This window comes from Hypomesus transpacificus, chromosome 5 (assembly GCF_021917145.1).
Source record: "Hypomesus transpacificus isolate Combined female chromosome 5, fHypTra1, whole genome shotgun sequence".
In the NCBI taxonomy this organism is placed as follows: Eukaryota; Metazoa; Chordata; class Actinopteri; order Osmeriformes; family Osmeridae; genus Hypomesus; species Hypomesus transpacificus.
In genome coordinates, this window is record NC_061064.1 from 479,512 (window position 1) to 500,082 (window position 20,571).

General features: G+C 49.0%; 1 protein-coding gene across 1 annotated transcript; it reads left to right on the forward strand.

The window, feature by feature from the left end:
- Nucleotides 1-3,850: 3,850 nt before the first annotated feature.
- Nucleotides 3,851-19,704, forward strand: slc8a4a (solute carrier family 8 member 4a). The gene is made up of 8 exons (XM_047020434.1): nt 3,851-4,159; nt 4,803-5,828; nt 6,007-6,530; nt 16,736-16,842; nt 17,606-17,730; nt 17,865-17,964; nt 18,316-18,588; nt 18,904-19,704. Exons 1-8 carry the CDS (start codon nt 3,851-3,853, stop codon nt 19,281-19,283), a joined length of 2,844 nt encoding a protein of 947 aa, XP_046876390.1. The 3' UTR covers nt 19,284-19,704.
- Nucleotides 19,705-20,571: the final 867 nt, after the last annotated feature.

Sequence of the window (20,571 nt, forward strand, 5' to 3'; positions counted from 1 at the left end):
TCTCCCGTCTCTCCTCTGACTCTCTCCTCTCCCCCCTCTCTCTCCTCTGACTCTCCTTTCCCCTCTCTCCTCTCTTTCCTCTCTCCTCTCCCCTCTCTCCTCTGACTCCTTTCCCCTCTCTCTCCTCTCTCCTCTCCCCTCTCTCTCCTCTCCCCTCGCTCTCCTCTCTCTCCTATCCCCTCTCTCTCCTCTCCCCTCTCTCTCCTCTCCCCTCTGACTCTCCTCTCCTCTCTCCCCACTGTTGTGTATCTGCATTCTCTCTTCTTCTGTCCTACTTGGTTATCCCTGTGTGCACGCTCTAGATATGAGGAGTAATTTGAAATGAGCTAAATGAACAACAAAAGATTGAAACCTAATTTCTGTCTTTCGCTGAAAGGAGTGCCTTACATATTTGAAGTAAATACTTTTGCTTATCTTTGAGTACTGTGATGCTGAGGAATGTATTAACAGAAATTACTTCAACAAGGTAATGGCATTTTTGTAATTCATTTGCATAAATTCTTAATTCAGGCTTGTCAATCTTCTGGGTGGAGGGCTTAGTAATTTTCTTGTTTTTGAAAAGTAATATATTATGTGTGTCTACAGAGAAAGGTGTGAAAACGAGCAAGGTACTCTGCTCCTTCGGGAGCCGGGGGAAGACAGGCATTTTTTGAAATTCATACACCTTTTATTTCATGATTTCCATAATAAATGCAACTGGCTGTATCGTCTTGGATTGATTTTAGTAGTTGTTGACAGGACTTTTTTCCCGTTGGTTGTTGTTGGTGTATTCATTCAAAACGCTTAATTTCACAGCCACATAATTACCTGGTATTTACTTAAAAAAGCTACATGGTAACAGCAAAGCTAATTGCACAATTATTGACCTAGTAACTACTTAATTTCAGTAGCTGCAATGAGGGTCTCCTCCATCGCACGCAAAAGAAACAAGCGTTTCTGATGTGCTTCCCTTTTTTAATAAATGTCTTTAACAAGTGAGACATTTACAAGATTCAGGAGTCAGATGGCTGAGCGGTGAGGGAGTCGGGCTAGTACTCAGAAGGTTACCGGATCGATTCCCCGCTGTGTCAAATGATGTTGTGTCCTTGGGCAAGGCACTTCACCCTACTTGTCTCGGGGGGAATGTCCCTGTACTTACTGTAAGTCGCTCTGGATAAGAGCGTCTGCTAAATGACTAAATGTAAATGTAAATGTAAGATGGTATCAATTGTGTTGTAATGACGGCCCTGTCTGGGCCCAGCCGTCGCGCGTGCGGAGCACAGACCCCCCGCAGGATGTTTTCACTGGGAAAATAGCGAGTCTGAATAAAGAAATTGTCTCTGAAAAAGAACTACGATCTGATAAAAGAAAAGCAATTATACTGGCACGGGGTGACGGGAGTGAGAGAACAGTGACTGGGAAAAGGGCCTGATGGGCAGGGGAGCAACGAGACTTTCCAGGAACATCTCTCTCCCTCTGAGGCCTCTCGCTGCCTCACTCGCTGCCTCACTCGCTGCCTCACTCGCTGCCTCACTCGCTGCCTCACTCTGGGCTGTGGCATTGAGCGCCCCTGTGGCGAACCCACAGACAGAACTAACGCTTTTTGTTGTAGTTTATTACACTATTAACCAACGCCACCCGGGCAATTTGTCCAATTGAATCGCGTGGACTGCAAACACAGACGCGAGTTTTACAGCAGCTATCAGGTAATAGCTTTTATGAACAAGCATAAGCATGTCAGTTGTGGTTGTCGTCTTGATGTACGGGACATAGTCTGTGTGGCATGGCTCACATGGTGGTATTGGATTCCTGTCATACGTGTTGAGGACAGATGGTGTGTATATATATTGACTTATCTGAAGGTGGAGGAGATTGGACACATTTGGTGCCCTGACAACCCTGTCTGTCAGACGCAAACCAACCCAACAGGAATATAACAAACCAACTCATATACAACAAACCTTGCAGCTATAACAAACCCAATAGGCTTATAACAAACCCCCCCTGTAATCCTGGCCTTAGACGACCATTATCCCACTTTATCACCTTACCTTAGCCATATTGTTGCAGGCCTCCATCCCCTTGCGTTCAATTACTGAATGTTATTAAGATCCATCAGCATCGTGTCTGGCTAGCTAGTTTTGTTTGGGGAAGATGGGCCATGTTTCGGGATGCAAATCAATGAGCGGAGCAATTAGAGGGATCTCAGAGGCTCCCATTACCAGGCCATTTGACAGAGCACCACAAGGAGTGTTCCTATTGTCTTCACTTTCATTAGATTGGGGTGTGGGGCTAGGGAGGGGGGGTGTTTGTGTGTGTGCGTGGGTGGGGAAAGTGTGTGTGACTGTGTGCAGGCCCGTGTGTGTCTGTACCCGTGAATGCACACGCGTGCTGTGTGTGCTTCCATGCTGCAATAGTTTTGGTGTAACACTCACCAGAGAACAGAAGGCAATCTTCAGACTGTCACTGTGCGGTTATGTTGCGTGGTAACTAAGTTAATTTTCGAAGCTGTCCCTGTCACCGAGGACTAATAAACTGTCAGCTTGATAAGGTGAAAATAGCGCTGCAGTTTCTCAGCCACATCTACTAGACGTTTGCTCTTCTGGTTCAAAGACCAGGACTGTGGGTCTTGTGTGTAAGCGTGTGTTTGTAGGGGGAGTTGCCTCTTTTCCTATTAGCCGAGGGGTTCATCCGCATGAAGTGGAGCCAAGTAAAGAATAAAGTAATATTAAGACTGTTCCAAGTTCTTTTAAGCTGCAAGAAGAGCCATGGGAGTATTATGGATGGCAGATAAAAATGTCACAACACCGTGAATCATAGACCAGATCTTCTTCAGGAAACGCTATTCTTTGGTTGCTAATCTCCACTAGAGCACGTTTAATCAACGTGAACAAATGCGTCCACCGTTCCCCTGTCAGAATGTTGCTGTTATGTTTGCCTTGTACTCCTCGTATGGGAGCAGAGAAGGGGAGATATGAGGTCGTTGTTAGGGTCAGAATCAGTATTCTGAATGGTGAAGTAGCCCAAGGGATGCTGGGAAGTGTGAGGTGAGAGGTGAGGCGCTTCAGCTTGGAGATACACAAGCGCTGTGTGTGTGTTTGGGGTGCGATGGGATGGAGGAGAGGCGGGAGGTAGCAGAGGCGTCAATGGTCATCCATGCATGATTCAAGCTCTTATATAAAACACGACTCAGGCGATACTCTTCAGGGATGAGAAGAAAAAGCTCTCTCTCTCTCCCTTTCTCACTCGGGCTTTATTTCTCACTCCTTTATTTATCATCCGTAACTTCTGTGCCGGATTTTATTGCTGGCTCAAAGATTTAGTGTGTACAGTAAATACACAAACGGATTTAGCTCGACTTGTGTGGAGCTAACAAACCTAGTGTTCCATGGACGGGCTGGTATTACCAGCTAGCGACTAGCTAACACCTCCAGGCAGTTACAAATCAAAGTTCAAATAGGGGTACTTGAGTGAATAATGAAATAATTTGAGAAATGTTTGAACTCGCTAAACCTCAGCCCCTAACCCTGTTCCTGGAGAGACACTTACATGCTCCACTTGTTTTCATTGTAGTTTGGCCATCAGTAGAAATTGACAAAGCCATTTTGTGAGCTTTCTCCCCACAGAACTTCCTACTTCCGGAGTCGATGCCAGGTTTCTAACGAGCCAATCAGCGCTCCTGCTAATCTTGTGCTTCTTTCTCGCCCTCCGTTTTCCAGAGGTCAGATTCAAGGCGATGTCTGATTTGTCGTTATTTAGTGTTCTGCTCTCTGATGGGTTGTTTTCTTTGTCCCGTGAAGAAGCTGCTGGGTGCGTGGAACAGATCTGAGACACCAGCCGTCTGACTGACCGACCGTCCCCACCCGCCGCCATGTTCCTGAGACGCTTTCTCGCACTCGCTCAGCCCTTCACCTCCTGCTTGTCCACCTCCCTCCTCCTTGTCGTCCTCCTGGGCCTCACCCACCTTTCCCAGGCCAGCTCAGACCACGTTCCCAGCAGCCCCCCGAGGAACTGCTCCGAGGAGGACAGCTGTGCCGACGGCGTGGTTCTGCCCATGTGGAACCCCCAGAACCCGTCGGTCGGGGACAAGGTGGCTCGGGCCATCGTGTACTTTGTGGCGCTCATCTACATGTTCCTGGGGATGTCCATCATCGCTGACCGCTTCATGTCCTCCATAGAGGTGGGGCTGTCACTCTGTTTAAGTCTCTTTCTCTGTGGGTCTCTCTGCCTGTCTGCCTGTCTGTCTGTCTGTCTGTCCGCTTCATGTCTTCCATAGAGGTGGGGCTGTCTCTCTGTTTAAGTCTCTTTCTTTGTGGGTCTCTCTGCCTGTCTGCCTGTCCGCTTCATGTCCTCCATAGAGGTGGGGCTGTCTCTCTGTTTAAGTCTCTCTCTCTGTGGGTCTCTCTGCCTGTCTGTCTGTCCGCTTCCTGTCCTCCATAGAGGTGGGGCTGTCTCTCTGTTTATGTCTCTCTCTCTGCCTGTCTGTCTGTCTGTCCGCTTCCTGTCCTCCATAGAGGTGGGAGGGTCTTCTTTCTTTTCTTTTTTCTCTTTGTCCCTTTTTGTCTCTCTCTTCATATCTGCCTGTCTGTCTTTGTCTCTCTCTCTCTGTCTGTGTTTGTTCTCTCTTCTTTCTGTCTGTTCCTGTCTCATTCTGTGTCTTACTGATTTTATCCTTTTTTGTTCTACTGTCCTCTACCCAATTCAGTAAATTTCATTTCATTCTATTTTTATCGAATTTCTCTTTCATTGAATTGACTGCCCTTCCCCTTCTCTTTATATTTCACACACCTCACACACATATCTTTCTCACACACACACACCAGGTGATCACCTCCCAGGAGAAGGAGATCACCATCAAGAAGCCCAATGGGGAGACGACCACGGCGACTGTGCGTATCTGGAACGAGACGGTGTCCAACCTCACCCTAATGGCCCTGGGCTCGTCCGCCCCGGAGATCCTGCTGTCCGTCATCGAGGTGATCGGCCACAAATTCGAGGCAGGGTCCCTGGGCCCCAGCACCATCGTGGGCAGCGCCGCCTTCAACATGTTCATCATCATCGCCATCTGCGTCTACGTGGTCCCGGAGAACGAGACCCGCAAGATCAAGCACCTGCGCGTGTTCTTCGTCACGGCGGCCTGGAGCGTGTTTGCGTACATCTGGCTCTACCTCATCCTCGCCGTCATCTCCCCGGGCGAGGTGGAGGTGTGGGAGGCCGTGCTCACCTTCCTCTTCTTCCCTCTCTGCGTGGTCCAGGCCTGGATCGCCGACCGGCGCCTCCTCTTCTACAAGTACGTCCACAAGCGCTACCGCGCCGACAAGACCCGCGGGATCATCATCGAGACGGAGGGAGACGGCATGTTCACCAAGATGGACATGGAGATGGACGGCCAGGGGGTCAACTCCCACCCTAAGGAGGTCCTGGACGGGATGCTGGAGGGGGTGGAGGAGGGCGGCGGGGGGCCGGGCGACAGGCCGGACCAGGAGGATGAAGCTCGTCGGGACATGGCCCGCACCCTGAAGGAGCTGAAGCAGAGACACCCAGACAAGGATATGGAGCAGCTGATTGAGATGGCCAACTACCAGGTCCTGGTCCAGCAGCAGAAGAGCCGAGCCTTCTACCGGATCCAGGCCACGCGCATGATGATCGGGGCCGGCAACATCCTGAAGAAGCACGCGGCTGACCAGGCGCGGAAGGTGGTGAGCTGTCACGAGGCCAGCGGGCAGGAGGAGGACCCTCACACCGTCTACCTGCAGTTTGAGCCCACCCACTACCAGTGTTTCGAGAACTGCGGCTCTCTCAAGATCTCCGTGGGTCGCCACGGAGGGGAGGCGGGCTGCACTGTCAAGGTAAACACGGTTCAACCGCAACTCCCTCGGATGGCGTTATCACTCGGAACCAAGTATAATCATGTCTCTAAGGTTCCTCGACAAGTCACGGCTTGGGAGACGCTTTATCAGATGAATTCGTGAAACATTTTTTGGGGAACAAAATGTTTTTTCTCTCCCTTGTTTTTTCTCGCTCCAGGTGGACTACCGTACGGAGGACGGGACTGCGAACGCCGGCTCGGACTACGAGTTTGCGGAGGGCACGCTGGTGTTCAAGCCCGGGGAGACGGTGAAGGAGCTGACCGTGGGCGTGATCGACGACGACATCTTCGAGGAGGACGAGCACTTCTACGTGCACCTCAGCAACCCCCGCATCGTGCACCGCGCCGAGGTCTCCGTCCTCCAGCCCAGCTCCGTCGCCACGGGCAACAGCATGGTGGTGGGGGGGGCGTCGTCCCACGTGACCCCCAAGGCCGCCCTGGGCGTCGCCCACACGGCCACTGTCACCATCTACGACGACGACCACGCGGGCATCTTCACGTTCGAGAGCGAGGCGATGAGGGTTAGCGAGAGCGTGGGCACCATGCAGGTCAAGGTTCATCGGACATCCGGCGCCAGGGGGAAGGTGGCGGTGCCGTACCACACCGTGGAAGGGAGCGCCAGGTCTGGAGACGACTACGAGGAGGTGGCCGGGAAGCTGGAGTTCCAGAACGACGAGACCATGTGAATAACAATGCTGGACCTTGGCCTGCTGGGCCAGAACACCACTACAGTTTAGTAGAGGATCGCATTGCAGGGTTTCCCGCAGTATTTGTTAATTAAGGTGGTAGGGTTTGCCGTCGGGGGGGGGCTAGACTAATGCGTTTTGGGGGGGGGGTAGTTTGTGCGATAGACTAATGCGTTCTGCAGAGAAGGGAGACTTGGGTTGGTCACAGTTTGGAATGAAACAGGAGAGAGTAACACGGCGGATAGCGCTATTTAAAAAAAAATAAACTACAACAACGACGTAGTTAAGGCGGCAGGCGGGTGTTGCTTAGACGGCCCACTTAGCCGCAAAGTGCTGCGGGAAACCCTGCATTGTATTATACAGTATAGTACAGTACACTGTATAGGATAGAATGGTATAGTACAGTAGTGTATAGGATAGAATGGCATAGTACAGTAGTGTATAGGATAGAATGGTATAGTACAGTAGTGTATAGGATAGAATGGCATAGTACAGTAGTGTATAGTGTATTATAGTGTGCCCCTTATTAACATATAGGGGTTGTTGCAGTACGTGGGGGTTGTCAGCTGGCCAATCACTGCTTCTGTAGTAATGAGGACATTTTTATTCACATTTAAATCGGAGGAGAGGCAGAGGGAGTAGCTCATTCAGGGAAATTCACAATGGGACTGATGTTCAGGGGGAGAACCGGATGAAAGTGATGACGGATGAGCAGAAAGTAGCTGTATTACAGGCTGTTTTTAATGGTGTTCAATCAGAAATGCTGCATGTGGCCGGGCGGCACTGGGAGGCCTCTGGAAGGAGGAGGAAACAAGAAAGGAGCTTGAAGGAGACATGATGAGTCTTAATAAATCTCACTGTATAGGGTAGTTAGGGTGGAAGATGTTTATGGAGGGGGAGAGAGAGAGAGAGAGAGAGAGAGAGAGAGAGAGAGAGAGAGAGAGAGGGGGCGAGAGATACAGGAAGAGACTTCAGGCTGAGGGTAAATCTGGTTTGTGTGATGCTGATTCATGCAGCGTTTGAAGGAGAGACTGGGGATGGATTTAGCTGCGGTGAGGCAGAGAGGCAGGTAGGAGGGCGGAAGGAGAGGTGGAGAGGGGACGAGAGAGCAGAACGGTGCGTTTCAACAGTTAGTCTCACTGTGGGCGGGGTCTGATGGCTGATGAGGAGAAGCGCTTAGAGAGGGGCGTGTGGGCGTGTGCGCGTGTGTACTTCAGGAAAACGTGTAACAAGAAAAATTATTGTAATCATGGTTCGATTAAAAGTGGTGTGTGTGTGTGTGTTAGTTGTGTGGGTGGGTGCACAGGTGCATGCGGCGTCTATTCACATGAGTGTGATTTGAGAATGTGTGTGTGTGTGGGGGAGTGAATTGTGTAGGCTGGTTAAGTGAGGAGGTGGGCAGGCTAGCTCAGGCTACCTTTGTCACTGGCGTATTGAAATGCACATACTGTATGTTCATGAGTAAGTGTGATAGTGTGTGTGCGGGGGAGAGAGTCTACATGTGAGTGTGTGTGTTAGAGAGAGAGAAAGTGTGTGTTTATGAGTCTACGTGCGTGTGTGTCTGTGTTTGTGTGTATATGAGTCTATGTCTGTGTGTGTTTATGAGTCTGTGTGTGTCTGTGTGTTTACGAGTCTGTGTGTTTGTGTCTGTATTTGTGTGTGACCACGGGTGAGTTGGTTTCTGCTGACCAGACAATTGAAGCTCTTCTCTCACCAGCAGAAGAGGCTTTCACTAACTGGCTCTCTCCCTGTGCTGCCACAGCTCAAGTGTGTGTGTGCGCGGGTGTGTGAGTTAGTGTGCCTCTGTGCTCGCTAGGATAGTAAAACAAACCTGTGTGTGCATGTGCATAATGTGTTTGCGTATAAGTGTGCATGCATGCGTGAGTATGTTTGGAGTCTTAAGTTAGCTGACAACCTTCGGCAACAGAGCTGAGAGTAATGCACCATAAGGGTGTGTTCTCTGTGCGCTTGGATCCAGAGGAGAGATTAGGGTTTACTCACACAAATCTCCCCAAATTCTAACAAAACACACACAAACACGTAAAGAAAGAGAAAAATGTTGTTCACTCTGCGCACTAATCCGCCAATACAGTCTTTGCATAAACCCCATTTTTCTATTTCTGTAACACTGTGTCTTTGTGTGTTTGTGTCTGTGGCACCACAGAATGTGCAGTTTACATTTACATTTAGTCATTTAGCAGACGCTCTTATCCAGAGCGACTTACAGTAAGTACAGGGACATTCCCCCCGAGGCAAGTAGGGTGAAGTGCCTTGCCAAGGACACAACGTCATTTGCCACAGCGGGGAATCGATCCGGCAACCTTCTGATTACTAGCCCGACTCCCTCACCGCTTAGCCATCTGACTCCCAGTTGTTGCAGCATGTGTTTATCTGAGCCAAGAGAATAAAACAATAAGAATGGAGAAGCCGGCAGGTAAAAGGGCCAGTTTCTCTCTCTCAAACACATAATCTATTCCGATACTCAAACCTGTATCCCTTATATAAGATGAGATCAAATGAACAGACACATTCACTGTCAAAAAAAAAAATCTATACCTCAATATACTGCCTGGATCAATACCCATATGAGCATTCTGAAACACACAGTGTCTGAGTTCAGGAGTCAGCTGAGCTTTGAAGACATGCTAGTCAGCTTGATATTCAGCGTAGAGACTCCCACAACAGCTTACAGCAGTTTATCTGCACGGCTTTTGAGTTTCAAGTTGTCTTATTTAAGAACAAGGTTCGTTCGTTCTGTTTAAGTTCAGTTCTTTGGCCGAATTGATGTTTTCAGAAACGTCTGAGAATTTTTATAGCTCATAACTTCTCACATGTTTCTTCACCCTCCACCCCGTGAAATGTCAACTCAAGCGAAATATTCGCGTGACCGTGACGCTGTGTTGCGAAAGTTGATCAATGTTGAGATGTCACTGACATTTTTTTATAAATGGAGGGCAGGAGTATTGCAGCCGTCTGTGGGCATCTTCTGCTATACGACACTACTTCCTATTTGTTTATAGTAGTCATTCGGGACATGGTTGACGACGAAAAAAAACGGTTGGCTTCTTGCCATCCGCAACGAATAAACAAAGCGAAATGTCCTTTCATTCGCACGAATAATTTGCGTCGTGTTCGATGTGAACACAGCAGAAAGGTTAGAGGCTACCAAAGTAGTGGGTGTATTCCCTATAACTAGCTACATCCAGGAAGCTCTGATGTCGACTAAACACTTCTCCCTTTGAGGCCAGTCATAGATTGATTAGGGAAAACGTTGCCCCATTTCTCTGACAGCTTTGATTAGCATCTGCAGTCTGTTTATTTTTTTTGTGTGTGTGTGTATGGGATGGGGGGGTTGAGCCAGTTAAACACTCTCGCAAACCAGATCAAACGGTCCCTGAGATCACACACAAAACACACACACAGACTCTCGTCAAGGCAGCGATATATAATCTGTAATCCCTGTGGCGTAAGGTTCAGCTGCAGAAAAATGAACATCAGGACATCAGCCAGAAGTGTCGTTACCTTACACTGAATCAGATGACACGCTCCAATTTGAGAAAAGAAACACCTCAAACGAACTCATTTGTATTTTCAGAAATGTCATCTATTCTGTGAATGCCTTCAAACCACAGCTAGAGTCCGTGTTGAAGACGCTGTCTGATTTCACACCGAACTGTGACAACAAAGGAGGAACGCACTGTAGGCAAAACCTTGAGCAGGTTCGATACCGTCTGTCTGTCTGTTCTCAACAAGAAGACCCAGGACCTTAACCCCCAGAGACCTAGGACCTTAACCCCCAAAGACCCAGGGACCTTAATTCCAAAGACCCAGGACCTTAACCCCCAAAGACCCAGGACCTTAACCCCCAAAGACCCAGGACCCCCAAAGGTAACGAGGGGAAAACTCAAAGGACAGAGACAAGCGTTCCAGTAATAACAATCTACAGGATAGATGCAGCCCACAGTAGACAGGAGTAGACAGGCCTTACATTGTATATCGACTGTAGTCAAAAGTAAAAATAAAGAAAGTACAAATCGCAACTGAACATTGTATTTCTAGCGCTCAGTAGCTTTCCTCCGTGTTGGTTTTCTCATCTATGACGTCTTAGCGCTTCGTACGAGCCGCTTGCCTGCTTCCAGCCAAACCGCTGCTTGTGTGTCCAAGTTTGAGTGCATGTGTGGACAGAAATAGACACCCGCCCACATATCGTTAGGGAGATGGAGGGAGAGAGAGAAACAGACTTAATGTGCGAGTGCAGCGGAGGAAGAGCGCACACGTCAGCTCCGACAGAGGCGAGCTACAGAGCGCAACACAGACACATCTACATATCCAGCTTCCATTTGCTGTGGCTGAGTGTCTGGGCCCGGACTCACTGCCAAAGCTGCTGTTTATATTCGTACGTTAAAAATAAATAGAAATACGTGAGCAGCAACATCAAAACATAGTCTGTGTGCGAAAGCTTACACTATCATACATACACGCTGGCACACACACACACACACACACACCTATACATACACGTAAGCATGAACGCACACACACAGTCTCACATGCCACACATACTAGGTGTGTTCGACTTCATGCAGCACTGGCGTCGCCTGCAGCCGCCTGCAGCCCGGCTGACTTGAAGCAGCCAATGGCAGGTGACCGTCGGCGCCGCCGGCGCTGCATAAAGTCAACACACCTATTGCCATGAGGAACGTTTTTGAAGAGTAATTTGGCTCCATGCCCCTTCAGTGTTCTACTGTGGCAGTCTAAAAGCCGCTCCATGTTTAGCCCTCTGATGAATGTGTTATTCTGGTTCATGTTTCCCATGTAGACACTGTGTCTACACAAACATGGCCGGCCTGGAGATCCGGCACATTTCAGCTATCTGCTGTAGATGGGATATCTACCTGTCTCCCAATCCCATAAAGCTGTCTCCAGATCACATGACCCTGTCTCCAGATCACATACCCTGTCTCCAGAATACATGACCCTGTCTCAGGCTCAGGTTTGAACCTTCAGAAGAGTGGTCAAGTTGACAGGAAACCCACACAAGTAGAGCTATGGACTTGCATAATGACCTTTTTCAACATGTTTAAGTGATTGCAGTCATGGGAAACTGAAGTTGACCTGAAGTGGTGACATCTTTTAGCTAAAGCGGTTTCCATCTTTTAATGAGTTGTTCTCATTTCGCTGTGTCTGATGTTGTTGGATAAGAGAAATTATGCCGTCACGTTTTTCCTCAGATCAGCTGGAAAACCTCAGAAAACGAAACTGATTTAAATCTCTCTCTCTCTGTTTCAACCTGTGCTTATCTCGGTGCGTCTGGATTCAGTGAGTCAGGCATTTACTGTGTCCACACAGCACAGCTGCTGTGTGTGTGTGTGTGTGTGTGTGTGTGTGTGTGTGTGTGTGTGTGTGTGTGTGTGTGTGTGTGTGTGTGTGTGTGTGTGTGTGTGTGTGTGTGTGTGTGTGTGTGAGAAATCAGTAGTGCATTCTTTTTCACTCTGGGAAGAGAAGAGACCGCTAGATGATGGATGGCGAGATTACTGCATGCATCCCTGCTAGGCTATTAACAACATCACCTTCTCCCTCTCCTTGCTCTCCTCACTCTCCTCCCTCCTCTTATTCCTTCCTCTCCTGTCTCCCCCGGCCCACCCCTCATCTCTCAGTCTCTGGCTGCCGATGCCTCTCGCCCACACATTAGATGTTAAAACAATAAGGGCCTACAAAGGTGTTTTATTCCTACACCAGGGATGAGAACTGGGGGAAATTAATTACATTCTTATATCTCAGATCTCCTTTCTCTCCCTCTCCCTCTCCCTCTGTTCTCCTGTGATCTTGTCCCTGCCTCAGCGGTTCTTGTGCTAACTCGCTCCATCCTCACCTTCTCTATAAAATATGAAGGCTTTGGGCCGTGGAAGTGCTTGTGGAAGATGCTTGAAAGTTGAAAAGGTTTCTCCCTCACAAGTAAAAATGTACTGCTGATAAGTGTAACTGTGTTGCAATATGTTAGTGTGTTCCAGTGCTGCAGTGTTACAGAGTAAGTGTTTGTGTGTTCCAGTGCTGCAGTGTTACAGAGTTAGTGTTTGTGTGTTCCAGTGCTGCAGTGTTACAGAGTTAGTGTTTGTGTGTTCCAGTGCTGCAGTGTTACAGAGTTAGTGTTTGTGTGTTCCAGTGCTGCAGTGTTACAGAGTTAGTGTTTGTGTGTTCCAGTGCTGCAGTGTTACAGAGTTAGTGTTTGTGTGTTCCAGTGCTGCAGTGTTACAGAGTTAGTGTTTGTGTGTTCCAGTGCTGCAGTGTTACAGAGTTAGTGTTTGTGTGTTCCAGTGCTGCAGTGTTACAGAGTTAGTGTTTGTGTGTTCCAGTGCTGCAGTGTTACAGAGTTAGTGTTTGTGTGTTCCAGTGCTGCAGTGTTACAGAGTTAGTGTTTGTGTGTTCCAGTGCTGCAGTGTTACAGAGTTAGTGTTTGTGTGTTCCAGTGCTGCAGTGTTACAGAGTTAGTGTTTGTGTGTTCCAGTGCTGCAGTGTTACAGTACAGCAGAGGGGGATGTGGAATTGAGTGGAGGAAGATTATATAGGAAGTGTGTTACAGAGCAGTGTTTTACACACAGTGTGTACAGAGCATGTGTTACTTTACAATGTACAAAACAGAGCTACAGTGTTACAGTACAGAAAAGGGGACAGGGAGATGAGTGAAGAGGATCATAGAAGAAGCGAGAATGAGTAAAAACAAACAATTAAACTGAGGGAGCAACCATTAATGAAGAGCTGACGAAGACTTAACTATTCAGAGAGGGGCCATCTACGCTCAAACTGGGACGGCCCCGAGAGTCAAACTCTACAAATGAGGCAGCACAGCTTGGAGAGTAAACAATGTGCATTGGTTCGATCCGAAACCCCAGAACCCCCCTCCTGGGCGGAGTTGAATGCTTCGCAGTGCTGTCGGCCCTGTGCTACGGCATGGGGAGTAGACACATGGCCTGACAAGCCTCCACTTCCTCTCTGCTGAACTTGCATCAATACTAGATTAGCCCGGGTGAAAGGCTTCTGTAACTCTGCATGGATGCAACACATGCAGCTGTATACGTTCATGGAGGTGTGTGGGCTGGGAGGCAGGAAGGCAGACTGGGAGAGAGGGAGGGAGAGGGAGGGAGAGAGGGAGAGAGAGGTGCCCAGTCATGTGATGCAATGTTCACAAGGATATTTCATCATTAGCAGGACACAGGATCAAGACACGCATCATAGGTCTGCGGGATTCTACTGGAAGAGAGGAGAGAGCGAAAGGGAGAAACTGAGAGAAACAGAGAATAACAGACATAAAAAGAGAGAGAGAGAAAAGAGAAAGGGAGAAAATTAGGCAGGGATAAAGAGAGAGAGGGAGAGAACGAGAGAGAACGAGGAGACAATAACACTGCATCAGACACAAAGCCAAAGACCCAGTTTTGGAATTGAAGCAACCAGATAGAATCAATATTTGATGAGTGAATGAACAAAGGAGAATAGCTAAACAGGCATCCAGTGTGTTCCAGGTGAGAGGAGGGAAGAGAAGGAGGGAGGAGAGGAGAGGAGAGGAGAGGGAGGAAAGGAGAGGAGAGGGAGGAGAGGGAGAGGAGAGGGGCAAGATGGGAGACAGGAAGGAGGAGGAATAAAGGGGACAGCTTCCTTTTGGTTCTCACTAATCGTTCCCCCTCGGGGATTCACTTGGTTCCTTTTGATCAGTGAACCAGCAGTGTCTGTCAAAGACAGCAGAACAGAAAGGGGGCCAGGCGGGTGGAACCGCATAAGGGAACAGGGGTGGTTGTGCGTGTGGAACCTCCCGTTTCCTCTCTCTCCTCCACCCCTCTCTTCTCTTCCAGCGCTGCTATGTAGCCATGGGCTATGACTTCTTAACAGAACATACATTACACTATTTCCACCTGTTGCCATGCCAACTCTTGAATTTGTATCTCTTGCAGTATGAGGGGGTGCACAGCCATGCAGACGACACCCCTTGATACTGTTTGTGTGTGTGTAGGGGGGCTCACCAGAGAGGGGAGGGGGAGATAAATGGGTGGCTGTTGGGGGACATGAGGAGGGGGGGGGGGTTACCAGAGGGGTAGGGGCTCCTCTCTACAACCACAATGACCCTCCTATTTAAGGGTATAAGTTGGTTATAGGTGCTGATCTGTGGACCTCAGTGACCATGGCGTGTAAAGAGGGCTTTACAAACAACACTAGATTAGATGGGATTCTCCGCCTCAGTAACCCTGTGGCCCCTCACGGTGTTTGTCACGTGCTCGTCACGTGCTCGTCACGTGCTCGCTGGCTCGCGTTTTGTTCCTTTGTGCACCCGAGGGACTAAGTCAATTTGTTTACGTTACGTATATCAAACTGTGATTGGTTGTGTATGAGTGGGTGGGTGTGCATTTGTGTTTGTGTGAATATGATTACGCCTATGTATGTGAATGTGTGTGTGTGTGTGATTATTTGCTCTGGTGAGCAACAGTGTCACTCGTTACCTGAAGGCCACAGCGTGTTGCTGAGGCCCTGTGCTTAATGAGATGCAGCAGTAGCTGTGCTTAATGAGATGCAGCAGTAGCTGTGCTTAATGAGATGCAGCAGTAGCTGTGCATCACCAACAGAGCATGTGCATCTCTGCCTATCTGTGGAGATAGCAGGACTGGGTGTGTGGGTGTGTTTCTGTGTGTGGGTGTACATGTCTGCCTGTCTGTGGAGATAGCCAGGACTGGGTTATCTCCCTGTATCTGTGTGTGTGTGTGTGTGTGTGTATCTGTATCTCTGCCTGCCTGCCTTTGTTTTCATGTCCCCCTGTGGACAAGTCTCTGTGTGTGTTTGTCTGAGGGGTGGTATGTTGGAATGGAGGGACCCACACGAGACACCTGGGGCCTCTCCATGCATTCATGTGTCAGAACCTTATGGTGTGTGTATGTGTGTGTCAGAGGGGGCCTGGGCTCTGGAGGAGCAGCACAGCTGAATGGCTCTCCTTATCTCTGTCCTAGAAAGAGCAGCTCATGTAGCACCACTCCAGCAGCTCCAACAAGGAGCCCCTGATAGCTGCCTGTCCTCCTGCGTGCCTGTCTGCTCAGGTCCTGGTGGCTGGGCTGGGCTGGGGAGGGAGGGAGGGGCGGGGAGGGAGGGAGGGGGGGGGGGAGGTGGGGTGGGGTGGGAGGGAGGGAGGGACAGCAGGGAGGTGGGGTGGGAGGGAGGTGGGGTGGGAGGGAGGGACAGCAGGGAGGTGGGGCGGGAGGGAGATGGGGTGGGAGGGAGGGAGGGACAGCAGGGAGGTGGGGTGGGAGGGAGGTGGGGTGGGAGGGAGGGAGGTGGGGGCAGAGGTGGAGTGTGGGGAGCTGAAGTGTGGGGTTTACCCATGTGATGAATGTGGTGTGCTGACCAGTAGAGATTATATCCTATAGAATGTGATTATATCTAGGTCTGAAGAATAAGCGTCCAGTCTGGCATGGGTGGGGAGATGAAAGCCAAGGAGAGGTTCATCCATATCAGTGATGCGACACAGAGACATTCAAGTGGAGGCTGGAGATAAGGGTTTTTAAACGGAAGTGTGTGTGTGTGTTTGTCAATGTGAGGAAGAGTGTGTGTGTATAAGAAACAAAGTGTATATGACTGTGTATGTGTGTCACTGTGTGAGAGTTTAAGTGTGTGTGTGAGAGAGGATGAGTGTGAGCGAGAAAGTGTGTGTTTGTAATTGAGAGAAACTGTTTGGAGTGTGTGTGTGTATGAGAGAGTATGTGTGTGTGTGTATGAGAGAGAGTGTATGTGTGTGTGTGTGTGTGTGTACTCTGGGTTTTTAATTTCAAACGCTAGACTTCTTAATTGTTTGTTCCCTCATAGAATGCCAGGCTCTCTTATCATTCATGGCCCATAAAGACCAGTGTCCGGAACATCTGTGTATATCTCTGTGCTCTCCCCTTCCTCCTGCTGTCCCTCTTGCTTCCCTAACTAGGATAAAAAGACAGTTTTCTCCACACATCTGCTCCTTGCCAACTGGTAGCCTAACCCAAGCTGTCACTGTTGTTCAGTCCCAATTGTATTAAACGAGCTAACTAACATGTTTCTGTCTGTCGTTCTGTCTGTACCTACCCACTTGTCTATCTACAACCTGTCGGTCTACCTACCTACCTCTGTCTGTCTGTCTACCTGTCTCTCTGCCTGTCTGTCTGTCTGTCTACCTGTCTGTCTGTCTGTCTGTCTGTAGGAAGCTGTTGGATGTGAAGATCATTGATGACGAGGAGTACGAGAAGAACAAGACCTTCACCATAGTCCTGGGGGAGCCTGTGCTTCTGGAGGTGGGACAGAAACATGGTGAGTTTCCAGCACTCTGACATGCTTATAACACCCTTATGCATGCTTATAACACCCTTATGCATTCTTGTAACATCCTTATCTGTGCTTTAAACAACTTACCTCTGCTTACACCATCTCAGACATGTCTTGTCTGACAGAATCACGTGTGTCAACCAGCAGTCTGGAACTGGTTTTCACCAAGAGAAACTATCCTACACTTGGGTTAGGATTAGGGTTATTGGCTGGAATTCAAGAGTTCAGTGGTGACCGTTAGTCCTCAGGGTGATCAAATTCCCATTCACCCCATAATTGATTTATTCTAAACACTCATTAAATACATTTAATGTCGCTTTTACACTGCCAATATAGCTTTCCAGCTAATGTACACTGATTAAAATGTTGCATGGAACATTAAAAGAACATTGTAATGTGTTTTATATTAATTGGCAGTGACTGCAGGCAGACTGTGATTAGGGCAGGAAGTAAGTGGTCCATGTTGAAACTCTCCAGGCTTTCCTCTCTCACTGCATATTTATAACGGTCTTTTACACGAATGTAATGACCTCTGTTCACATCACTTGTTTCTAGGATTGTAATAATGTTTGAAAACCCTACTTTTCTTGGATACATTTTCTCTCAGTATCTATATATCTTTCTCTCTCCCCCCGTCTCTCTCTTGAGACTGTTTGGTTGTCGGTAGGTGATTTCGTGTTTGAATATCCACTCGGATTAACGTGTCCATGGTGTCACACCAGCTCAGAATGTTTTGTTTGTGTCCTAGGGGACTCCAATGAAAACAAGCCTGTTGTCGTGGGTGACGAAGAGGAGGTGGCAAAGATGGGCTGTCCCAGTCTGGGTGAACACACCAAACTGGAGGTGGTGATCGAGGAGTCCTATGAGTTTAAGGTAACCCCCCCCCACCCCAAAGAACCAAGACCTCTCCTTCCTCCCTGCAACATCTACCTGCCTTCATGTCAAGGAAACGCACGTTCAGCTAAAAGTGTCTAATGAATAAAGTGTGTGTGTGTGTGTGTATGTAGAACACAGTGGATAAGCTGATCAAGAAGACCAACCTGGCTCTGGTAGTGGGCAGTAGCAGCTGGAGGGAACAGTTTGTCAATGCTGTCACTGTCAGCGCCGGTGAGTGCTTCTGTCTGTGTGTCTTACACCCCCCCTCTCTCTCTCTCTCTCTGTCTCTCTCTCTTTCTCTGTCTCTCTCTGTGGTAGTAATAGTGTTTAGAGTTACTTTATTGATTGCTGAGGGGAAAATGCAGTGTTGTAGAAGGCAAGTAGAGGGAATTGGAAAAGAAAGACGACCAAAACAAAATGTTTCTCTTTCACTCCTCTCTTGTTCTATATAGTTCTCTCTGTATTTCTCTCTTTCTATCTCTTCACACTTAAGGTGTTTGGAACTAAGTCACAGTTAACACAAACATACAAACGACTCCTACACAAGGCACCAAAACCCCTCTCCCCTCCCTCGTGCTTCAGGTGACGACGACGAGGAAGAGAGCGGCGAGGAGCGTCTGCCCTCCTGCTTCGATTACATCATGCACTTCCTCACGGTGTTCTGGAAGGTTCTGTTTGCCTTTGTCCCGCCCACGGAGTACTGGAATGGCTGGGCCTGCTTCTTCGTGTCCATCTCCATCATTGGTGGTCTGACAGCTGTGACCGGTGACCTGGCCTCTCATTTCGGCTGCACTGTGGGCCTCAAAGACTCGGTCACTGCTGTGGTGTTCGTGGCTCTGGGCACCTCTGTTCCAGGTGGGTAGCTAGTTGGTCTGGAGGTTTGGACCCATCTGGCTTTAATCTGCTGTCAGGGTTGTTGGTGTATAACAAGCGAAGTTTGTTCTGTCAGCTGCTGTCTGTCGCCCCAACTTATTGTACAACCTCTCAGCCTATTTTAGGTTTCACAGTGAGCTAGTGAGCTCTCTCTCTCTCACACACACACATACACCTCCTCCTCCTTCCTCTCTTCTTCCTCATACTCCCCTAACTCACCTCCCCCCTCCCTTTCTCTCTCCTCCTCCTCCCTCTCTCACCTTCCTCCTCCTCCTCCTCCTCTTCCCTCGCTCTCAGACACCTTCGCCAGCAAGGTCGCCGCCATCCAGGACCAGTACGCCGACGCCTCCATCGGCAACGTGACCGGCAGCAACGCCGTCAACGTCTTCCTGGGCATCGGCGTGGCGTGGACCATCGCCGCCGTCTACTGGAGGACAAAGGGCAAGACTTTCCACGTGAATCCGGGCTCGCTGGCCTTCTCCGTCACCCTGTTCACCATCATGGCGCTGGTGTGCGTGATGGTGCTCATGTACCGCCGGAGGCCCGGCGTGGCCGGGGGGGAGCTGGGGGGACCACGGACCGCCAAGCTCATCACCTGCTTCCTCTTTGTCTCTGTCTGGTTCCTGTACATCCTGCTGGCTTCTCTGGAGGCCTACTGCCACGTACCCGGGTTCTGAGCGACGCGGCGGAGAGAGAGAGGAAGAGGAGAGGAAGAAGAGGAGGAGAGGAAGTGGAGTTATCTCTTCTACTTACTGTTTACCTGTCAAAGCCCTTCTCACTTCCTGTTGTCTAAATGTACTTCTCCTGGGTGTTTTTAGGTATTTGTATTATTGTCATTTATACAGTAACTGCTTGACTGTGGAGCTGTGGATCCTGTTTACAGTGATAGCCTTAGTCATTGGAAGCCTGGCCAAACCTGCTGGATATCCGAGTGACATCTTTGGAGGGCTCGTAACTTTATCACACCTGATTCTGGCTGTCTGCACAAGGAAGGGACCCAGGAAGGTAAACTACACCTCACTCTGCTCAGAAAACTCTGATCTTGAACTTAGCGTTTGAGCTCTGAGGACTTTCATTCACACCAGATCGGCCCCCCGACTCCACCGGGCCCCCACAGGACAGCCACCCCACTGGCCCCCCTCTCCACCAGCCCCCCTCTCCAAGCATGATCCCTTCTACTCTTCCCACTCTGCCCCCCCCCCCCGCCATGCCCACCTCCCTACCCTGCCATTGTGCATATGATAACCTACAACCTCTGACATGACCAGTGATCCCCCCCCTTCCCCAAACCCCCCTTCTCTCCCTCTCTCTCTCTTATTTTACTTAATGACGTAGTGTTTGTTTGGTGAAATTTGTAGAGGGTGATTTTTTTGTGTTTTCGAAAAGCCAAGGTCTTTGGAAATGTATGAACAGTAGAAGTGTAGGTAGATAAAACAATGGCAACTGATCAAGGTGCTTGCAGCCGATCTTGTGACTCTTTGGCTGTCTGCCAAAAGAGTTATGACAAAAGGAAATGATGCAGTGTGTGCATGGTGTTGAGTTAGCATTAGCAGACATATAGACCAAAATAAAAGATGCCATATGTTATCCAAGAAGTGGTGACCCGTTGAACTAATGTTTGTGTTTGTTAATAAGATGAATATTCATATTTATTATCTCAAGCTATTTATTATTGTGTATTATGTATAAGAATCTTGTGTCTGTACATGTGAGAAACACTTACAGGATGAGTGTGTGTGTCTTAATTTAGCATGTACTGGGTGAAAACTTTCTGGTAAAAAAAAAAAAAAAAACGATATTATAATGTTTTGAAATATTGTACGTGACCTTTTTGATATGGTTGTGGGTGTGAAGTTGTAGATGTGAACCACAGCTAAGCACAGCGTTGTGTGTGACTCTATCACTGCCTGGTGCCCTTCCTCTCTCGGGGGGGAGGGGGCGGGGGGGGTACGACTGGGGGGCGGG

Bases quoted from the DNA above. Each gene is read 5' to 3' on its own strand.
- slc8a4a (XM_047020434.1), top strand. From the start codon at position 3,851: ATGTTCCTGAGACGCTTTCTCGCACTCGCTCAGCCCTTCACCTCCTGC. The intron at 4,160-4,802 runs GTGGGGCTGTCA...CACACACACCAG, and splicing joins GCTTCATGTCCTCCATAGAG to GTGATCACCTCCCAGGAGAA. The intron at 6,531-16,735 runs GTGAATAACAAT...GTCTGTCTGTAG, and splicing joins TTCCAGAACGACGAGACCAT to GAAGCTGTTGGATGTGAAGA.